We start from the raw sequence: 20,623 nt of genomic DNA, 5'->3' as shown, positions 1-20,623 counted from the left end.
AAGAGATGCTTTTGCCTCCTATTTAGAAAACCTTTTTGAAATACACTCTGCAGCCTTTTCGGTTGGTGATAGAATGCTTGAAAGTGCTCTGTGCTAAGACCAACAAGAGTTTAAACACTGAATATTAGGTCTCCTGACAACATAGTCACTGAGGCACAGGAAAAGCATTTGAGGTACGTAAGTGCCAAGAAGTCAGGCTTGTTTGCCTTACCCCTAACAATATGGTGAATCTGAGGAAACGAAGAGGTTTGATCTACACTGTAGTGTGGTGGTAGAACTTCTTGACAGTGTTTTGTTAGCCTGAAAAGTGATGGAAATCCCAAGATATGACTAAAACTAGTGAACAACAAAATACATGTAGGCATAAGCAGCTGCTTTTTATTCTCTAATGTCAGGTTTCTCATTATCTAATTTAAGACTCATCTTAGTTATGCAACATGTGGAACAGATCACACCTGCATAGATTGCAAAAAGCACAAGAGTCTGCTAAAAAACTGCCAACACTTAAATTTTTCAAAGAGATCTTAGGTTTAGTACTCAACTTGAATTCTGTACAGTAACAAAGGTAGGGTGTATATTTTGATTTAAGCATGGCTTATGTTGGGTAAATACCTTGACACATAGACTAGGAACAGATGGTGGCTGTGGACTAACATGTTACTTCTGTGTAACTACTAGCTTCTGAAATAAAAGTTCCAAAACCAAGAGGGAGACCCAAGTTGGTGAAACCATCGTGTCTTTCAGAGGGTGACTTGTGAGTTTTTTCTTATTATAAAGCTTCTTCATTGTCAACTGTGTTGTTCCTTTATGTTAAGACTTTAAGATTATTACTCCTGAGAGGGTTTTGCCCCTTTAGTGTTCAGTTTAAGTTACTATTTGTGTAGATGTTTTTATAATACAGAGTAATTCAAGGAAAGACATTTCTGAAACAAGAGAGGGAAGATCTTAATCTTCTGAATTGGTCTGATCTGTACCAAATTCCTTATACCACTGTATGCTGAGTGAAGAGGAAAGATATTTATTAAGAGAAAATACAATATCACACAAAAATAAAATAGTGTTTTCCTTTTCATGCATTTTTGTTTCAAAAATATCTTCTGATGAAATTGCAACACTGTTAGTTACCTGAATTTTGGGTTTGCCATCTTCAGTTCTTAAGTCAAGTGTAGTGCTTCTAGTAACTCAAGGAAAAGTTGAACATAGGTTTAGTTTTCTATAAATCGGCAGATGCACAGTTTCGAAATAGGAACAACTTAAATAAGTATATTTTATAAACCTAGTTTGCAGTGTATGCACTCTGGGTCCTACAGGCCCATCTGTGTCTGGGGTGTCTACTGAGAATGAACTTCTTGGATTAGGATCTATACACTTCTGTTAATGGTACTTTCATTAGGCCCTCCATACTGATGTTTATTTGCTGGGTTTTTTTCCCCCCACAGGTAATGAGTTTTAATTTCAGAGAAAGTATTTTTGAAGAGTAGTTAAGTGAATTAACTTCATCATTTTACTATTATGTGGTTAAAAAGACCCAGCTTCCTTAGTTAGAATGTTGTTCTTTTAAGTCACTGTAGATAATGCATGTGATGCCTAAGTACTCTTTTTGTTTTAGTGTTAATGAGGAGGAGAAGTCAAAGAAAAAAGGACCAGAAGAAAAGCCCAAAAAGCAAGGGAAAAAAGATGAGGAAAGTCAGAAGGAGGAAGAGAAATCCAAGAAGGAATTTGATAAAAAGGAAGGAAAGAAAGAACCTGAACCAAAAAGGAAGAATGTTGCAAAAGTGGGTTCTGCATCAGCTTCTGATTCTGAAGATGAAGGAGAAGAACAAGATGGGGACAAGGTATAATTTTCCTTTCCTGATAAATTTATTAACAAGGAAAGTAGTATCACTGCAGATCTTTCTTCAAGTTAACACTAGATTGTGGCAGAACAAGCTACAAGACTAGATCTTACTGACCGTAATAGTCGGGCGTGCCTGGTAAACAGATATATAGATTAAACGTTTCAGAACTGTATTTTTCTCAGATAATTCTTTCAGGAACTTCTAGTGTTTTCTAAGACACCTTTTTCACAAAGGATTTAAGTATCAGGAGGCTTATGGGGTTTGGTTTTTTTTAATCTATGTTCCTTGGAAGACGGATACTGTTTTCCTTGGCTGCATCTGGAGAGTATGTGGCTTGAAATCACATTTTTGAAAGGTATAGAGCTGTCTCTAGCCAACAGTTTGTAATGTCTTCATTTTTCTGGTGCTTAGTATTTCCCTTAGCATTGTCCTCTGGTGCTTAGTATTGGAAAGAAGAAAAGGAGAAAGGACTAATGAAATTGTTTAGCTTCAGGGAAAGCCAGTGTTTGTCATGGAGTAGAGTTGTTTCAAAGATACTTCGTTTCATCTATTTACTGAAACAATAATTTAATAATGTTACTTTTCTCATTCTAATCATAAAATGCCAAATGAAAACAGAAGAAAAAGGGGGGAAGAAGCTTTCCGGCAGCTCACAGAAGAAACACAGTAAGAAGCCAACATGAGAGAGAAGTAACAGAAAGAAAGCGTAAGCAAGAGGAACAGACAGAATCTGAATCGTGAGTGTATTTTAACATGTGATACCCATAAGTTGTAGGATTATGTTGAACCTAATAGGAGGTGAAACTTCTGAAAAGCTTCCGAACTGGTTTGCACTCTGTGTTTTGCTGTTCTCTCCTCCTGTCCATTTTGGTTTTCTATCTTAACTTTTTTTTGAGGGGATGGTGGAAAGCTCCTTGAACCAAAATGTTCTGTTGTGAGAGAATAGGAAGAAGGAAACATAGAAATTAAATGATGTCAGTTTTTCAGAGATGTAAAATCTCTAGCAGAGGACAGCTGGTGTGTTCTTTTAGTAGTAACTTATCCACATATTCATGTGAAAAACTGTTCAGGACAGCCATGTATTTTTCTTAAATTTTTTAGATTAAATTGGTAGGACCTGGTAGGTCCTATTAATCAATCCATAGTTATGGATTTTTGATGAGGTATGGAATACGTAAGTTATCAGGAAAGCATTTCCTTCTCTGTCTGACAGTTGGCACACGTGCTGTCAGACAGAACAAGTTTAAAATAATTAGTATGGCAAAGCTGATTGATACCAAGATACCAAGAACAGAAGATTACTTGAATCAAACAGAAGAATAGAGAGAAGATCCCACCAGGAACTTGGAGAGTAGGACAGTAGGAAGAAATCTGACTCATTCAATTCTGCAAATGAGTGATGAAGATGCACCACAAGAACTTGATGTTCTCATCCCCACCATTTGCGGGAGGGGAGAAGAAAGGGAGAAAACAAGGTAAAAATAAATAGAGAATAAAATATTATAAATATATTGTATTATATATAATATAATTATATTATAAATTATAAATAGAGAATAAAAGTAAATAGAGAATAAAGGTCCCCTTTACCTTTAACAAAAAAACTCTCTTTTTCACCTTCACTAACAAAAATGTAGGGTTTTTTGGGTATTTCTTTTCTCATGCTCCAGCCATTTTTCCTGTTATTCCTGTCATGCCTCTGGAGACCTAACATAAACTTTACCTACTTGTGGCAAACCTAAGCATTTCCAGTTTTGAAGATACTAAATTGTCTTCGAATCTTAGCAGCTTTTAATATATCACTATTTACCTCATGCTGGTTTGATTTTGGGAATCAAACTGTCATATATTGATTTAGTTATAAGAACCAAATTTCTGTTTTTAAATAGCTGTCACATTTTATGCATTGGAGGGTAGATAGCATTTTATTTCAGTAATATAAAAGAGAAGTAGTGAATGCATAATGAATTTAATTACGGTTGATCACTAATACCACAAAACTCAATATTGATAAAAAATAAAAACTAGTATAGGCTGATATGTGTTTTGATTATTTTGCTCATCAGCATATTTTCTGTTTTCTGGTAGCAACTTCATTATTTAGTTAAGGTGCTTTGTACACCTTTCTGTACATATACAAAATTTATCTATTGTTGAGACTGTGCTGCCAGTTGAAGCAAGCAAGTTTTGTGTTCTTTATGAAAGAAACACAGAAGATAAGACATGCAAGTCTACATGTTTTATGTATGCATATTAGTATGACAGGAAGAAAACTAGTCACAGGACATTTAGTCATGATATGCTGAAATATGCAAGTTTTAAAAGTAGCCTTTTAGATCCCTCAGTCAGACAGAACTGAGGGATTGTTAAACAGAAGTTCATGATCTTTGCATAAAGAGCTCAAAAGCTTGTTTCAAAGCTTTAATTAATTATTTGATAGAACAGTCATACAGGAACTGATGAGGATTATTTGGCATCTCCATAAATACCCTGTGGTAATGCTAAATAATTTCATTTCTTCTGTCATGATAATTAAAATATTTTCTTTCCATAAGTTAGTTCCATATAATGCCATTTTACCAGTTAATATGTTATGATAATATGCAACAAAAACCGAAAAAAGAGTTTGTAAATCAGTTGTTTTTAAAATCCTTTAATTTGCAGCTTCTAGAAGAATACGGCTCTGAGTACAGAGGATTTACCAACAGTATCTTAACTAATTAATTTTTGTTAAATTGTTTGTCCTTGAATACCAGGGTTTAGCTCTTTGTGGTTTTGCATGCTAATGTTCTAGTGAGATAATACCTCATAATACTGCATTTCATCCAGAAACTGGGGGGGAAAAAAGCAGCCTTTACAAGATTGTAAAAATATTTCAACATTTTTGATAGGCAGAATAAAGAAGAAGGCAAGAAAACAGAAGTTAAGAAGATTGAGAAGAAGAGAGGTTAGTTTAAAGAATCTAAACAGTACTTTTTGGTCATTTTATATTCTGAATGGAAGTTCTTCCTGGATAAGATAATGTACTGCTGAGGGTGGCTGTGCAACATCTCAGTCTGAGATGTTTGATCGATGATTCTTCTTTCAGTTCTGTGAAACTGTGCATTTTTGTCCTTCTATGTTCTTTCTGCAGTGCAGTAGAACAGGTCTTTGCTATTCTGACTTCACTGTCATTTGAGTTTTTAAACCTCAATATCTTCTGTTTGTGAACACGAGAAAAAAGCTTTTTCTCTTTGACATAAATCAGTTATTCCATAATATTTTTCCTTTTATTTTCTCATAACACAATACTCTGAGGGTCCTCTTGAAACTTTTTAGATACTACCTCTCACTAAGTAGGAAGCTTAGATTCAGATTTCTATGGTCTTGTCTGCTAACCCTTGCCTGCAGACTGACCTTCATGGGGATAAGTAATTCCTTTTTCAGTATTCCCATCTTTGAGGGCAATCCAAACCATTGCCTGTAATCTGTAATTTGTAGTATAGTACAGATCCAGTGGCATGGACTCCACCCAACCCAATGTTGGCAGTGAGAGAGCAAATAAAAACTACTCAAACCTATCCAAGATGGAAACTGTTTGCTTGCATTATTGTTCAGAATACATACCAAATTCAAGCAGGTATTCAGCATGAGAATTATGGAATGTAATGTCCATTCATCTTTCACACATCTGAAGCATGTGAACTGGGAACATTTTGTTTGGATGGATTTGGACTGTAACTTGAATCATGATCAGTTTACTGAAAACAAACCATCAATATCCAGGGGTCCTGTCATGGAAGGTCTCCCAGCTTTGTAACGCTTATTATGTATTGAAAGTTCATGTTAAGCTGGCCTACAATTAGAGGGTAGGAGATGTGTTTTGGAACAGAAAATTGTTTTTACCTGTAACTCCTACAGAAAAAAATTGTGTCAGTTGCCAATAATGTTCAGTTTTAAAAGACTGTGTACTTTTTTTGTGATTGTATTTATGTGTACACGTGCATGTAGGATGCCTCCCTTCTGCATTCTGTATGAGGTTTATACTTGTCGAATCATTTCTGCAAATGTGATTAACAAATATTCATGAGTATTATTTTTAATCTTCAGAAACTTCAGTGGATTCGAGGCTTCAAAGGATACATGCAGAAATAAAGAACTCCCTGAAAATTGATAATCTTGTAAGTATATATTTTTTAAACTGATTCATGTTTCAAATTCCAGCAGGAAATTCTTGGCATGTGTTCTTGTTTGTAATTAATACTCTGAAAATTAATTTTTTCCATATGAGAGATAACTGCTGCTGAAATGTGATTACTGTGGGCAGTAGTGTTGGCAATTGAAATCTGTTTTGTTTGAAAATAATATATAATAAATTACTTGCCAGAAACATCAAGATAGTATTACGTCAAACAGAACATCTCATCCCAGATCAGCTTGCTGAGCTACATGGAAACACTGGGACATTGGATGCAGTAGTAGGATGCAAGTGATTAGAGCTCCAGTCCACTGACTCCACTCACTGTCAAGGGAAATCTGTTGCTTGCCAGGGGTTTGGCTTTGGAATGTTACTGACAGATGTTTGAGGCTTTCTGGCCTTATGACCATTTGTTTGCTGCTGCAGGTTTTCAGGTTGGGCACCAGTGATACAATTAGGGGACACTTGGAAACTATCAAGTATGGCTGTGTGACTCAGAGGGTAATGATAAAGGTATGGGGACCCAGGTGGTGATCCTTTTATTGAGAAAAAGTCTTGCAAAGGAATGGATAGGTATGCTAGGAAGTGGCAAGGTCCACCCAAAAGTAGTGTTGCCAGGGGGTTGGTCAGCCTGGTTAAAGAGCATCAAATTAGGAATGGTAGCAGAAAGCAATCATATTTAAACAGATATCAGCAGGGTGATGTAAACTGATCTTGCAATCAACAGAATTTCTTTGCAGAACAGGACTGAAGTGGCATGACCACAAGCATCAGCACATTGAATGAGGAACTGGTGGCAGCCCACCATAATGAGGAAAACTCTCATAACCTTTCTGGAATGCCAGCACAACTGTGTTTCTCTGAGGGATAGCTGTACACTAATACTTAGAGTGTAAGGAGCAAGTGTGGGGAACTGGACATCTCTGCAATTGCAGGGCTGTGGTTTCATTGGTATCAGAGATTATGGTGGAAGTAAGGTCAGGCTTGCCTTACATGTTTACAGCCTCTTTAGGAAAGATGGCTGCTGGGAGGAAAAGATAAAGGACAACTTTATGTGAGAGACCAGCTGAAGTGTGTGGAGCTTTGCACTGGGACAGCTGAAAAGCCAGCTGGGAGCTTACTTGTCAGGATTAATGGGCCAACCAAAATGAGTGACATCCTGAGGATGTCTACTGCAGATCACCTCATCAAGGAGAAGGGAGTAGAGAATTAAGTCATCTTAAGACAATGGGGAGGCACCTTTGATTCTAACTGGAGGCTTAAAACATCCTGGTATTTGCTGGAAGGACATGCAGATAACACAGCAATGCAGGAAGCTTCTGGAATTTGGTAATTGCCTAATGCAGGCAGTGAAGGAGCTGATGTGGCAAGGCACCCTGTCAGACCTGATCCTCCAGACAGCAAAGATCTGGTCAGGCATATGAAGGTCAGGGGCAACCTTGGCTGCACAGACTGTGATAGTGAAGTTCAGGGAGAAGGGAGCAGGATGAAAAGGATCACACTCTTGGACTCAGAAGAGCAGACATTGGCCTCTACAGGGATCTGCTTGGATGGATTAAGGGCATGCTAGAGGAAAGACAGGGCAAGGAGATGGGGCTCACTTTTAGGGATTAATTCCTTCTCCATGTTGATTTATCTTAAAGTCTAGGAAAATGCAGGCCTGCTGCTAGATGGGATAGCTGGATAGGTGGTCCAGTAAAAAAGGAGATGGCTAAGGTAACCATTGTCATCTTGACCTCCATTTGCTTGTACAATTCTGTTTAGGAATCCTAAGTCCCTGAGACCATGGGAATATTAAAACAAGAAAATGTTGATGCTCAGAGGACAAAGATCAAATTAGAGAACATTTAGACAGAGACCTAATAGAGAATAAGTGGAAAAGTGCTGGAGGAGCTGGATGATGTCATTGTCCATCCACTCCATTTTGTTTTTGAAAAGTCATGGTGATGAGGGGCTGGTTCCTGAGAACTGGAAGAAAGCAAATGTCATGTTCATCTTGCAGGAGGGGGATGTAGATTACTACAGGCCAGTCAATCTCACACCAGTCCCTTGAAATGTGTTGGGACAAGTCCTCCTAGAAATTGTTGCCAATGATATGAAGTACACTAAGAGCTCTGAGAGTTGTCAGCATGGGTTAATGAAGCTGAAATTATGCTTGACTAAAATGATGTCTTTTTTTGAGGTAACCGGCTTGATGGATGAAAGAGGGGATATTGTTTCTATTAAGACTGGAAAGGTTTTGACACTGTCTTTCAGGACAGCTTCAAAGACAAACTTATGAAGTCTGAACTAAAAAGGCAGATACAAAGGTGCACTGAAAACTGGCTGAACAGCAGGGCACAAAAAACTAATCGTTTGCGGAGTCCAGCTACAAGCCAGTCACTAGTCAATACTTTTAAAGTATGTCATTGAAGACTGGGATGATGATACAAACCACACCTACAGCTCGTTTGCAAATGATAAAAAACTAAATCAAAGGTTTGATGGGAGTGTTGCCATGCAGAGACACTTGAACAGTCTCGAGAAATGGGTCAACAGAAACTTCATCAACTTCAATTCCAATACTGCACCTGTGGAGTGATAACCCCATGCCTCCAGCATGGGCTGAGGACTGAGTGGCTTAATAGCAGCTTGTCAGAAAATGACCTGGGGGTATTGGTGGGCACCAGGCTTAGCATGAGCCACCAATACACTTCTGTGGCTAAAGTGCCCGACAGCTTTCTGGGCTGCACAGAGAGAGAGCTGCCAGAATGTGGAAGTAATGTGGTGGTTGAGCTCTACTTGGCACTGATGAGACATTGGACTGTATTTTGGGCTCCCTAGAACAACAGAGATACAGACCTACCGTAGGGTACTCAGGAGAGGGCCACAAAGATGGATAAGGGCTTGCAGCATGTGTTGAAAAAGAGGAGGCCAAGAGAGCTGGGAGTGTTCAGTCTGGAGAAAATTTGAAACTAAGAATACAAGCACGAGTGAAGTATGGCAGCATGAGGAGCAGCAAGCTGTTCCATCTAGGGAAACACAGCGTTGTTCTGGGTTTTGGAGGCAAGGTTCTGGTAGGGAGTGGGCGAGACTGCTTTGTGCTAGACTTAATCAGTTCCAGCCTGCTCCAGTGGAGGAACCACTGAAAAGCATGGCTGAGCCCCACAGACTGGATGGTGAGCATCCAGTCTGTACAAAAAAGGGCAAAACATGCTAGGGGGCAGAGAATATATAAGGATAGTTCTCTGTATTAACTACAATCCACTTAAGGTGCTCTCCTCCCTTCTCAGTGGTTAATCACTTGTGAAAAGTTGTGCATCGTAAAGCCTGACTATGGTGAACAGCTTCAAGCATAGAAGTACTAGACTCATGAAAGCAGCCCAAAGCTTGCTTTATATATGTTGAAAACATAAAATTCTTGTCAAGTATTACAACTTAGTCATATAATATGCCCTTTATGGGAGTAGCTAAGAGACAACTGGTGTTAAATTTTTGTTGGCAAGCTTGACTATATAAATTGTTCTAAAATAAGTTACATAGTCAAATTAAGAATATTATAGGAAGGTGTCACTGAGCACAGAAGTTAGATTAGTACAGCTAATTAAAGATTACTAACATGTATGTCTTCAGACTAATTTCTTGTTTATATACAGGATGTGAACAGGTGTATTGAGGCTCTTGATGAGCTTGCATCCCTTCAAGTCACAATGCAACAAGCTCAGAAACATACAGAGATGATCTTAACTCTGAAGAAGGTGAGATTTTTAATGTTAGTTAAAGTAAGGTGTATGTTTTCTTAAATTGATACCAGATTTATTTACTCTCGGAGTACTCTGTCCAGTCTAGATCCCTACAGATCAAGAATGATGCAGACAGAAAGGGCCCAGGAGAGGGCCATCAAGAAGGTGAAAGGGCTGGAGAACCTGCCCTATAACCAAAGACTAAAGGGTTTAGTTCTTTCCTTCCTGGAAAAGTCATCAGATTACTCCAGCAGTTTTAAGGGTTGCTGCAAAGAGTGGGTTGAGGCTTTTGTCTCATGACTTGTCAAAAGTCATGTCGGGAAGATGAGGGGCAATGCAGTTGCCCTTGGAAAGGTTTTATTTTGATACTAAAAAACTATTTTAGTTTAGTTTATTTATTTATTTATTTATTTATTTTTACAGTAAGAACAATTGTTTTACTGTAACAACCTCCTCAGGGATGTGGTGGAGTTCCATTGCTAGAGGTTTTCAAAATGTGATGGGATCAAGGGTGCTTGATAATGTCATCCAGGCTCCCTTTCCCATGAGGGGTAGGACCAGGAGATCTTTTGAGGTCCCTCCCAACCTGGCAGTTCTGTGTTTCTATGACACTTCAAGTGCAAAAGTCGATGATCTCATTGTAGCTTAAATGAAGAATTTAGGCTAGCCTGTAATGAAATTACACAGATATTTAAGGACTTAAGTGGAGCCTGTTTTATTACTTCGATTTCAGATACGGAAGTTTAAAATTAGCCAAGTTATCATGGAGAAATCTACAATGCTATATAACAAGTTCAAGACCATGTTTCTGGTTGGGGAAGGAGATTCTGTTCTTTCCCAAGTGCTAAATAAATCACTTGCTGAGCAAAAGCAGCATGAAGAAGCTAATAAAACCAAAGAACAGGGGAAGAAAGGAGCGAACAAAAAAACTGAAAAGGAAAAAGATCAAACAGGTAAGTCACTGAAACTTTCTTTCCTTGTCACATAAAATACTTAGTCTCCATTAATTTTTGAGCCAACTTCAAAATATCCTTGATGTAGGAGTTTCACCAGTCTATGAAAACCTTTTCATATCTGAAGTTGTCAAGGACAGTACTGCTACAAATAACTTTCAAACTCAATGTAACATTGACAGGAAAGGGAGAAGAGGTGGAGGGGTGGCCCTCTCTATGAAGAAGGCTTTTGATACCATAGGTATTGAAACTAATGAAGATGGAGTTGAATGCCTATGGATGAGAATTAAAGGGAAAGTCAACAAGGCTGACATCCTACTGGGAGTCTGTTATTCTCCACCCAACCGGGAGGAAGAGGTGGACAACTTATTTTATCAGCAGCTGGAGAATGTTTCAGGATCTTCAGCCCTTGTTCTTGTAGGTGACTTCAACCTGACAGACATCTGCTGGAAACTTAATACAGCAGAAAAGAGGCAGTCCAGGAAATTTTTAGAGTGCATGGAGGACAACTTTTTGTTGCAGCTGGTAGGTGAGCCCAGCAGGGGAAGGACTATGTTAGAGCAGTTGTTTGCAAACAGAGATGGGCTGGTGGGAGATGTGGTGGTTGGAGGCTGATTGGGGCAGAGTGATCATGAAATAATAGAGTTCTCAATATTTGGTGAAATCAGGAGGAGCACCAATAAGACTCTTACACTGGATTTCTGGAGGGCAGACTTTGGCCTGTTGAGGAGACTTACTCAGAGAGTTCCTTGGGAAGCAGCCCATGAAAACAAAAGAGTTCAGGAAAGGTGGGAGTGCTTCAAAACAGAGGACACAGGAACAGACTGTGCCTGTGTGCCAAAAGATGAGTCGTTGAGGTAAACATCCAGCCTGGATGGGCAAGGAGGTTTTGGAGGAACTTAGGAATAAAAGGAGGATGTGTCATCTTTGGAATGAGGGTCAGGTCTCCCAGGAAGTATTTAAGGGGGCTGCTAAAGCACGTAGGAAAAAAAAGTAGGGAGGCCAAAGCTCAGTTTTAACTTAAAATGGCGATTTCTGTAAAGGATAATAGAAAGTGTTTCTACAAATATATTAATGGTAAAAGGAAAGGTAAGGCCAACCTTTGTTCTCTGTTGGATGAGGGAGGGAACATAGTAACTGCAGATGAGGAGAAGGCAGAAGTGCTTAATGCCTTCTTTGCCTCAGTTTTCAGGGGGAAGACAACTTGCCTTCAAGACAACTGTTCTCTTGGGTTGGTTGATGGTGTCAGGGAACAGAATGGTCCCCCCATTATCCAAGAGGAGGCAATCAGAGAACTGCTCAGATGCTTGGGTGCTCATAAATCTATGGGCCCAGAGGGGATCCATCCCAGGGTGATGAGGGAGCTGGCAGATGAGCTTGCAAAGCCTCTCTCCATCATTTACCAACAGTCCTGGCTCACTGGCAAGGTTCCAGATTACTGGAAGCTGGTCAATGTGACACCCATTCACAAAAAGGATGGGAGGGAGGATCCTAATAATTACATAGCAGTCAGCCTGACCTCAGTACCCAGGAAGGTAATGGAACAGTTTATACTGAGTCTCATCACACAGAATTTACAGGCTGGCCAGGGTCTCAGGCCCAGCCAGCATGGGTTTAGGAGAGGTAGGTCATGTTTGACCAACCTGATCTCCTTTTATGACCAGGTGACCTGCCTGGTGGATGCAGGAAGGGCTGTGGATGTTGTCCATTTGGATTTCATCAAGGCCTTTGACACTGTCTCCCACAGCACACTCCTAGCAAAGCTGGCAGCTCGTGGCTTGGACAGGAGCACTCTGTGCTGGGTTTAGAACTGGCTGCATGGCCGGGCCCAGAGAGTGGAGGTGAGCGGTGCTGCATCCAGCTGGGGCCAGTCACCAGTGGTGTCCCTCAGGGGTCTGTGCTGGGGCCAGTTCTCTTCAATATTTTTATTGATGACATGGATGTGGGTATTAAATCCTTGATTAGTAAATTTGTGGATGACACTAAGCTGGGAGCATGTGTCAATCTCTTGGAAGGTAGGAGGGCTCTGCAGAAAGAAATGCCATCTGGATGGATGGGCAGAGTCTAACAAGATGAAGTTTAATAAGTCCAAGTGCCGAGTCCTGCACTTTGGCCACAATAACCCCCTGCAGCGTTGTAGGCTGGGGACGGTGTGGCTGGACAGTGCCCAGGAGGAAAGGGACCTGGGGGCACTGGTGCCAGCAGCTGGACATGAGCCAGCAGTGTGCCCAGGTGGCCAAGAGGGCCAATGGCATCCTGGCCTGGATCAGGAATGGTGTGGCCAGCAGGAGCAAGGGAGCTCATTCTGCCCCTGTACTCGGCACTGGTCAGGCCACACCTTGAGTGCTGTGTCCAGTTCTGGGCCCCTCAGTTCAGGAAGGACACTGAGATGCTTGAGCGCATCCAGAGGAGGGCAACGAGGCTGGTGAGGGACTTGGAACACAAACCCTGTGAGGAGTGACTGAGGGAGCTATGTTTGTTTAGCCTTGAGAAAAGGAGACTCAGAGGTGACCTTATCACTCTCTACAACTTCCTGAAGGGTGGCTGTAGCCAGCTGGGGGCTGGGCTCTTTCTCCAGGCAGCAACAGACAGAACAAGTGGACACAGTCTCAGGCTCTGTCAAGCGAAATGTAAGGTTGGACATTAGGAAGAAGTTTTTCACAGAAAGAGTGATAAGGTACTGGAATAGTCTGCCTGGGGAGGTGGTGGAGTCACCATCCCTGGACGTGTGTAAAAAAAGACTGGATGTGGCACTTAATGCCATGATCTAGTTGAGGTGTTCAAGCGTGGGTTTGACTCAATGATCTTGCAGGTCTCTTCCAACCCAGACATTCTGTGATTCTGTGATTTACCATGGCCGTTTTATCTCTGTTGGCTAAAGGAAATAGCTTTTGCAAAAATGAAGTCCTGCAAATTTTACTTCTGTAAATTATCTAACTTGATGATGTTACCAAATTAAAAAACAAACAAACAAAAAACCCAAACAACATTAAATATGAGGTAGAATGACATACTACCATTGTTGTACTTTAACCCAAGCCAGCAGCCAAGCCCCTCACAGCCACTCGCTCACTTCTCCACCAGCAGGATCAGGGACAGAGTCAGAATTGTAAAAGGAAGAAAACTAAAAGGTTGAGATAAAGACAGTTTAATGGGGAAGGCAAAAGCTGTGCACATAAATGCAAACCAAGGAGTTAATTCACTGCTTCCTGTGGCAGGCAGGTTCATCTATCCCCAGGAGAGCAGGGCCCCCTCACACATAATAGGAAAACAACCATCACTCAAACACTTCCTCCCTACTTCACATACTGAGCATGATGCCATATGGTCTGGAATGTCCCTTTGGTTAGTTTGGGTCACCTGTCTCGGCTGTGTCTCCTACCATGCACCCCCAACTTCTTCCCCAGTATGGGAACATGAAAAGGCCTTGGCTGTATGTAAGCTCTACTCAGAAGCAACAAAAACATCTCTGTGTTATCAACAAATCCAGAACACAGCCTTGTTCAGTTCCCATTGCTAAAACCACGGGATGAGGCACCTTGCATGAAATGTTCAGAGGCTGAAGCCATATCATTTAGTGTCTTTAGTACTGTTTCAGCCACCTGGGTATCAAGGTGAGGGGAGAATATTTATAATGTTTTATTTGATTAAGGTAAAGAAATTATCAGGGGCTATTATAATAGAGTTTTATTCCCTACAAGTACCACTTTTCCACTCTTTCATTTTAAAGGTTCAAAGATTCTGAATGGAGGGTCTGAAGCCCAGGACACCAACCAGTCACAACACAATGGAGAAAATGTTGAAGAAAAGAAAGATAGGCATGAAGTTGGCAGTAAGAAAAAGTGAGTTAATAAACATTATTGAGCTGAGAATCTATTCTGCTCTAGTTTAATAATGTAAAATAGAGCACTAGTAGGTTGAAGTCAATCATGTTGAGGTACTGTTTTCTTCACAGTTTGCTCTCAGCTTTGGAGAGTAACAGTGTGCAAATCTCCTGTTTAAGTTTTGAATTAATATTTGAAATGTTATTTCACTCACTGCTGTGGTAGAGACTTAAAAAAGCATTACAGGATGCCCTGCTATTGGAGAGAATCAACATGTGGTGGACCAGGGCAAAGTTTTCCCTGTGTTTTAGGCTATTAAGTTGGAAACAAAGGAAGCCAGAACCAAGTCTTAGAGAAACTCATGAGAATTATTAATTTTTTGTGAATTCACATATTCAGATCAATAGACTAGCCATTTAAAATAATTTTCTATAGTTTGGCTATAGAAACACTCAAATGCAGGTAAACTGCAGCCTAGGATTTAACACTGTGAAATTCCAGAAGTCTGAATGCTTTATAGAGGTGGATGCACTTACCATTTTAAACATGAAGCCATAAGAATGCTTGAATTTGTCATGCATTAAATATTTAAACTTGGTTTCAGTGAAAAATATGTTTTGTAAACAGAAACAACAAGTAACGAATCTCTTGTAGAAAGAGAAACACTTAACAGAATTCAGTAACAAATGTAGAAAAGGCCCGAATTATCCTAGAGTTGAACTGTTTTGTTGAAGTGTGTTTTCTCCAGCCACTCTGCACCTTGCACTCAGAGATTCTTTTTGTTTAGCAGTATGTATTGGAGCAAGCTCCTTTCATCACTGTCTTCTTATTCATCAGGAGAAACTGCAGCTGCCTGGCATTCTTTTGGCTATCTGCCAAGTTAAAATTATGCAAAAGAGTGGAATATTGACTGTTATTTACAGTAAGGTAGATTTAAACACAACAAAACAACAACAAAAACCCCTTAAGATGAAAATGTATCTGGTATTTACTGTGAGGCAGCCTCAGAAGTACTGAAGTGGATTTGGGAGTTTCAACCACTTATGCCAAATACTCATTTGGTCTGAACAAGCAGCATGCTACAGAAACATAGTGGAGTTACAAGTGTAGGTTCTCATACAGGTTATATTCTAGCCCTCTCCTTAAACAAACTAAATAAACATTTCTGTCAAGTATGTGTGTGGCGTTTGCTGTGACTTTGAACTCTACACTCCAATGATCTTTGACTTTCATTCATTTTTTTTGTACATTTTTATATGCACTGTTTGGTTTCTTAGAAGTGAGAAACAAGTAAATAAAATAATTGCCAAAACACCAATGTGACTCACTCTGAGAAAAGAGCTGGTAAACCTCTTAAATCACTATATTCAGTTCTGAACATTTCCCCCTTAGCTAGAGGGAAGACATCTGTACCTTTCTGAAGATGTAATCCAGAAATTTTGGAAAAAGTTCTGTAACTTAAAATTTCTGATCTGACTGGTACTTTAGAACACTTTTCAAGGTGTTTTTGGTAAAAATACGTGCTGCTGCATGAGATTACCTCAGTGTTGGGGTATACAGTAGATTTCAGTGCCAGGAGGTAAGGCTAAGCAAGAGCACTTTTCCACCTAAACTGACATACTGTACAGATACAAAGGAGCTCTGAATGACTGGCCTTCACAGCCCATCACATACATCAATACTGATGCCACTCACTGCCAGCTTATCTTCAGATCTGGGGGTGTTGGGTAACATAACAACTGGCATTGCTAACAGCCTCAGTTCTCTGGACTTCATGAGTGTTCATCAGCATTACTTGCTCTAGATTGTACAATCACCTGGAATAAGTCTTGCTTGCTGCCTCTGTATGTGGTCAATAATGTTACTTTATTTTGTTTCTAGGACATGTGGTGAAGAGAGAGAGCTTGAAAAGCCAGCAGATGATTCTGCCTTTGAAAACAAATGACATCACTGCAGTTTTGTTGTTTGGGTTTTTTTTTTTAATTACATATTAAAGAGGATTGTTAAGTTTTGCATTTGAAATCTATAGACTGCTGAAATTCTAAATAATTTTATAAGCATAGTATTTTGAAGTTAAATTTTGTGGAATAAAGGCCCCTTTAATCTTGGTTTTAAAGTATTTAAACACTCTTGCCAATAGTTACATCCAGTATTAACAGGTAACACATTTCAAAAGCTGAAAATCCCAGTTAGAAAATGCTTACATGTTACAGGACTTAGAGTTGTAGTCTATTTTTAACTTACTACTGTATGTTTGTCTAGTTAATAGCAGGAAAATGTGTAAATACTTCTAATTCTCCAGTTGCTTCATTTGTATAAAACTCTCTCCTCCTATGATACTGACCTCTGTTTGTGCAGTTTTCAACTCTTGTTGGGGATGTCTTTTCACTGTGTTTTGTAGGAGTTGAAAGCGGCATTTTTATAGCTGTTACAATGCTAATGTATGAGTATACTTTTTTTTAAACAAGTTTGGTTCTGTTCTTGCAAAACCCGTTGTGCCAATTTACTGCAATGTGACTTCTATGGTTTGCTTTTGGGTATAGTAAGTATACTGAAAAGTGTGGTGTCCTCAGAGAACCTATTGATGCAGAATGGCTGGAAAACACTGTCTTAAGCAATTAATGGAATTAAAGAATTTTGAACTGATTAAGACATCCTTGTATAGACAGAACCATTCATAGAAAAAACATGAGTCTGGTTTTAGTAGTATTTTGATTTTACTCCTTTGGCATTAACTTGGGGACCCCTAACAACAATTTTAACAGAAACACTGGTAAACAATGTTGTAATTCCTGGAGGCATGAAAGGGAATAGAACAGGTACAAACCTCTCTGAAGAGTGTTTCTTGAAACACAAACCTTGCCTGATACTAGAAGAACTTGTATGTGGTATTTGACAGAGGACAGCCAGGTTAGAAATCAGTTTGAAAATCCTGAGAATACATATAGAACAGTGCTGAGTTGAAGGGGACCCAAAAGGCTCATCAAAGTCCCAGTTCCTGGGCCTGCACTGGCCACCCCAAGAATCTCACCATGTGTCTGAGAGCACTGTCCAAACACTTCTTGAATTCGCTCAGGCTGGTCGTGTGACCGCTTCCCTGGGGAGCTGTTCTGGTGCCCAACCACCCTATGGGTGAAGAACTTTTTCTGAATATCTAATCTGAACCTCTCCTGACATAGCTTCAGGCTATTCCCCTGGGTCCTGTCACTGTTCACAGGGAAGAGATCAGTGCCTGCCTCTTCACTTCCCCTCATGAGCAAGTTGTACTCTCATCAGGTCTTGCTTCAGTCTCCTCCGGGTTGAACAGACCAAGTGACCTCAGCCACTCCTCATACAGCTTCCCCGCAAGGCCCTTCACCATCCTCATTGCCCTCCTTTGGACACTCTTAACAGTTTCATGTCTTTCTCACATTGTGGTGCCCAAAACTGCCCCCAGCACTCGACGTGAGGCTGCCCCAGCTCAGAGCAGAGGGGACAATCCCCTCCCTTGCCCAGCTGGCGATGCTGTGCCTGATGCACCCCAGGACAGGGTTGTCCCTCTGGCTGCCAGGACACTGCTGACTCAAGTTCAACTTGCCACTGACCAGGACCCCCAGGTCACTTTCCATGGCACTGCTTTCCAGCATCTCGTTTCCCAGTCTGTCCATACATCCAGGTAGTTGCCCCATCCCTGGTGCATCTCAGAATCTGGCACATTCCTTTGTTGAACTTAATATGGTTGGTGATTGCCCAGCCTGCCCACTTTCTGAAGATCTCTCTGCAGGGCTTCCCTGCCATTAAGGGAGTCAGCAGCTCCTCCCAGTTTAATACTTGGCAAACTTAGTATTCCTTCAAGTCCTGCAACTGAGTTGTTAATAAAGAGGATGAAGAGCACAGAGTCAAGGATGGAGCCTTGTGGAACCCCAATAGTGACACTCTGCTGTCACTCTGTCTTGGTTTTGAAAGACAGTTGTCTGCCAAGAAAAGCTAGAGCCTCCCTTGGAATGGAAAATTTAAACCCCCTTCCCTCCAAATTATTATCATTTTGCAAATAGGGGCTTTCAGGCAAAGATATGGGAAATAGGAGTAACAGTTCTTTACTAGGAATACTTAAAAAAGGAAAAATACAAATGTAGTAGTACAAAAAACAAGCAAGGAAGCTAACAAAAATTCTGGAAAAACCCTGACAGAGTCAGGGATACGACCCTGTTGGTCAGGGTGTTGTAAGCAGTCTAAATAAGTCCTCCTGGAGTAACAGATGTGGTTCTGCGGAGTAGAGATGGTCCTGGAGAAAGTCCAGTGCTGATGAGATGGGCCCAGTCTTCCTCCGGGAATCCAGCAATAAAACCGGATACCTTGTGTCCTTCAGTCCCAGTTTTTATCTAGCTAGGAACAGCTGGCTCTTCCCCCACTGTGTGGAGCATCTCACAATGGGGTGATAGAATGTGTCATGTCATTGGTGGGCCCTAATGGCCCATTATCAGAAGATGTCCCCCTGGAGGATGGAGGGCTGGTGAAAGAGGTAAGAAACACTGCCCCACCTGGTTTTAATGGCTGGGCCATTAACAGAAGGCATCCACACCCCTCCCCCCTGGAGTTACAAGAGAAGGACAAAACATCTCCCAAAAACCAGCTTTCAACAGATGAAATAGAATACACATTTTTAGGCTACCTAATCCAAGACACACTCCTCACTGAAACCCCTGTACCTGACCCATGAGCCAGTTGCTTGCCCATTTCAGGAGGCATTTATTGCATTTTTTTTCCAGGAGGATACTGTGAAAGACTGTATTGAAAGCTTTACTGAAAGCCAAGAAGATTACATGTTCTGGCTCCCCTTGATTAACTAGGTGTGTTACCTTGTCATAAAAGGAAATGAGGTTTGATAAGCAAGACTTTCATCATGAAGCTGTGCTGGTTCTGACTGAAATCTGCATTGTCCTTCAGGTGTTTTCAAGAACTCACAGAACAATCTGCTCCATAAGTTTACTAGTCACTGAAGTGAGGCTGACAGGTCTGTAGTTTTCAGGGTCATCGTTCTTGCCTTTCTTGAAAACTGGGACAATGTTAGCCAGATTTCAGTTTACTGGGACCTCTCCGAAGTCCCAAAACCATTGAAAAACTGAGAGACCTTGCAGTGACATCAGACAGCACTTTTAGAGTACTCTTGGATGAATCTCATCAAGCCCCAAAGACTTAAAAGGGATCCAGCAGATCCTGCACAAATTCAGTGTCCAGTGGGAGTTAATCATTCTCACAGTCCTGGTCCTCCAGCTCAGGACACTGGGACCTCCATGCCCCATAACCCATTGAAGAGAGAGGCGAAGAAAGCATTAACATCTCTGACTTGTCTACATCCTCGTTGGTGAGGTGACGGTCTTTATACTGTAGGTGAGGACCAATGTCTTTTCTGCACTGCCTTTCGCTACTCATGTATTATAAAACCCACCCTCTTTTTATTGTGCCCACAGTTCTGGAGACCTTCAACCCCAGTTGAGATCTGGCCACATGAATGTTCTCCCTGCAGTAGGGAGCACCATCTCCCATGTCCCCTGTTCTTTCTTCACTAAGCACACACCTTCTTGATCTGCCTGAACTCGAAAAGAATATTCTTACTTAGCTAACCTGGCCTCCTGCTTTGCCAGGTTGGCTTCTGACATTCTGGGGTTGCCTTGCTCCTGTGTTTCAATGGCTTTCCTATCTTGAAGACAATACCTGAAGTTAAACCTGCAAGTTCAATCACCATGACAGCTCCAGCCTTAGGCAGATGGCCACAATGATTGGCCTCCACAGACCATGCCTTTCTGCAAGCTCAAGCACTTCACAAAAGCCTGATGTTAAGGGGAATGACTGATACGACTGTACAGCTTGACCATCAGATAAACAGCATTCTCATTTAGCTTACAATGACAAGTTAGTTACTACGTGCTGGATTTTGTGGATTTCCACATTCCAGCTAGTCATAAGGTGTACTTTATTGAAACCTAGAGAAACTCAAACTTCCCCTTTTATCCTTGAAAGTAATTCTGTAAAAATGTTACTGGAAATCCTCACGTAAAGCATTTCTCAATTTTGAACCATCCCTTTCTATCAAACCTTACCAAAAAAAAAAGAAAAAAAAGTACTGTGT

General features: G+C 40.7%; 1 protein-coding gene across 2 annotated transcripts in view; it reads left to right on the top strand.

Annotated features, from left to right (window-relative positions):
• Positions 1 to 17,166, top strand: part of PSIP1 (PC4 and SRSF1 interacting protein 1) — a 35,350-nt gene extending 18,184 nt beyond the window's left edge. For both annotated transcript variants that reach the window (XM_040090775.2, XM_040090774.1), the window contains exons 9-17: positions 679 to 754; positions 1,610 to 1,835; positions 2,457 to 2,575; positions 4,730 to 4,785; positions 5,928 to 5,998; positions 9,651 to 9,752; positions 10,471 to 10,690; positions 14,421 to 14,532; positions 16,396 to 17,166. In XM_040090775.2, the coding sequence (XP_039946709.1) occupies positions 679 to 754; positions 1,610 to 1,835; positions 2,457 to 2,575; positions 4,730 to 4,785; positions 5,928 to 5,998; positions 9,651 to 9,752; positions 10,471 to 10,690; positions 14,421 to 14,532; positions 16,396 to 16,459 (1,046 nt within the window). In that variant the 3' untranslated portion in view covers positions 16,460 to 17,166. The remainder of the gene's footprint in view (positions 1 to 678; positions 755 to 1,609; positions 1,836 to 2,456; positions 2,576 to 4,729; positions 4,786 to 5,927; positions 5,999 to 9,650; positions 9,753 to 10,470; positions 10,691 to 14,420; positions 14,533 to 16,395) is intronic.
• Positions 17,167 to 20,623: the final 3,457 nt, after the last annotated feature.

The sequence above is a fragment of the Hirundo rustica genome, chromosome Z (genome assembly GCF_015227805.2).
Source record: "Hirundo rustica isolate bHirRus1 chromosome Z, bHirRus1.pri.v3, whole genome shotgun sequence".
Lineage (NCBI taxonomy): Eukaryota > Metazoa > Chordata > Aves > Passeriformes > Hirundinidae > Hirundo > Hirundo rustica.
The sequence above is the reverse complement of the archived record's forward strand: the minus strand, read 5'-3'. Positions and strand labels throughout refer to the sequence as shown.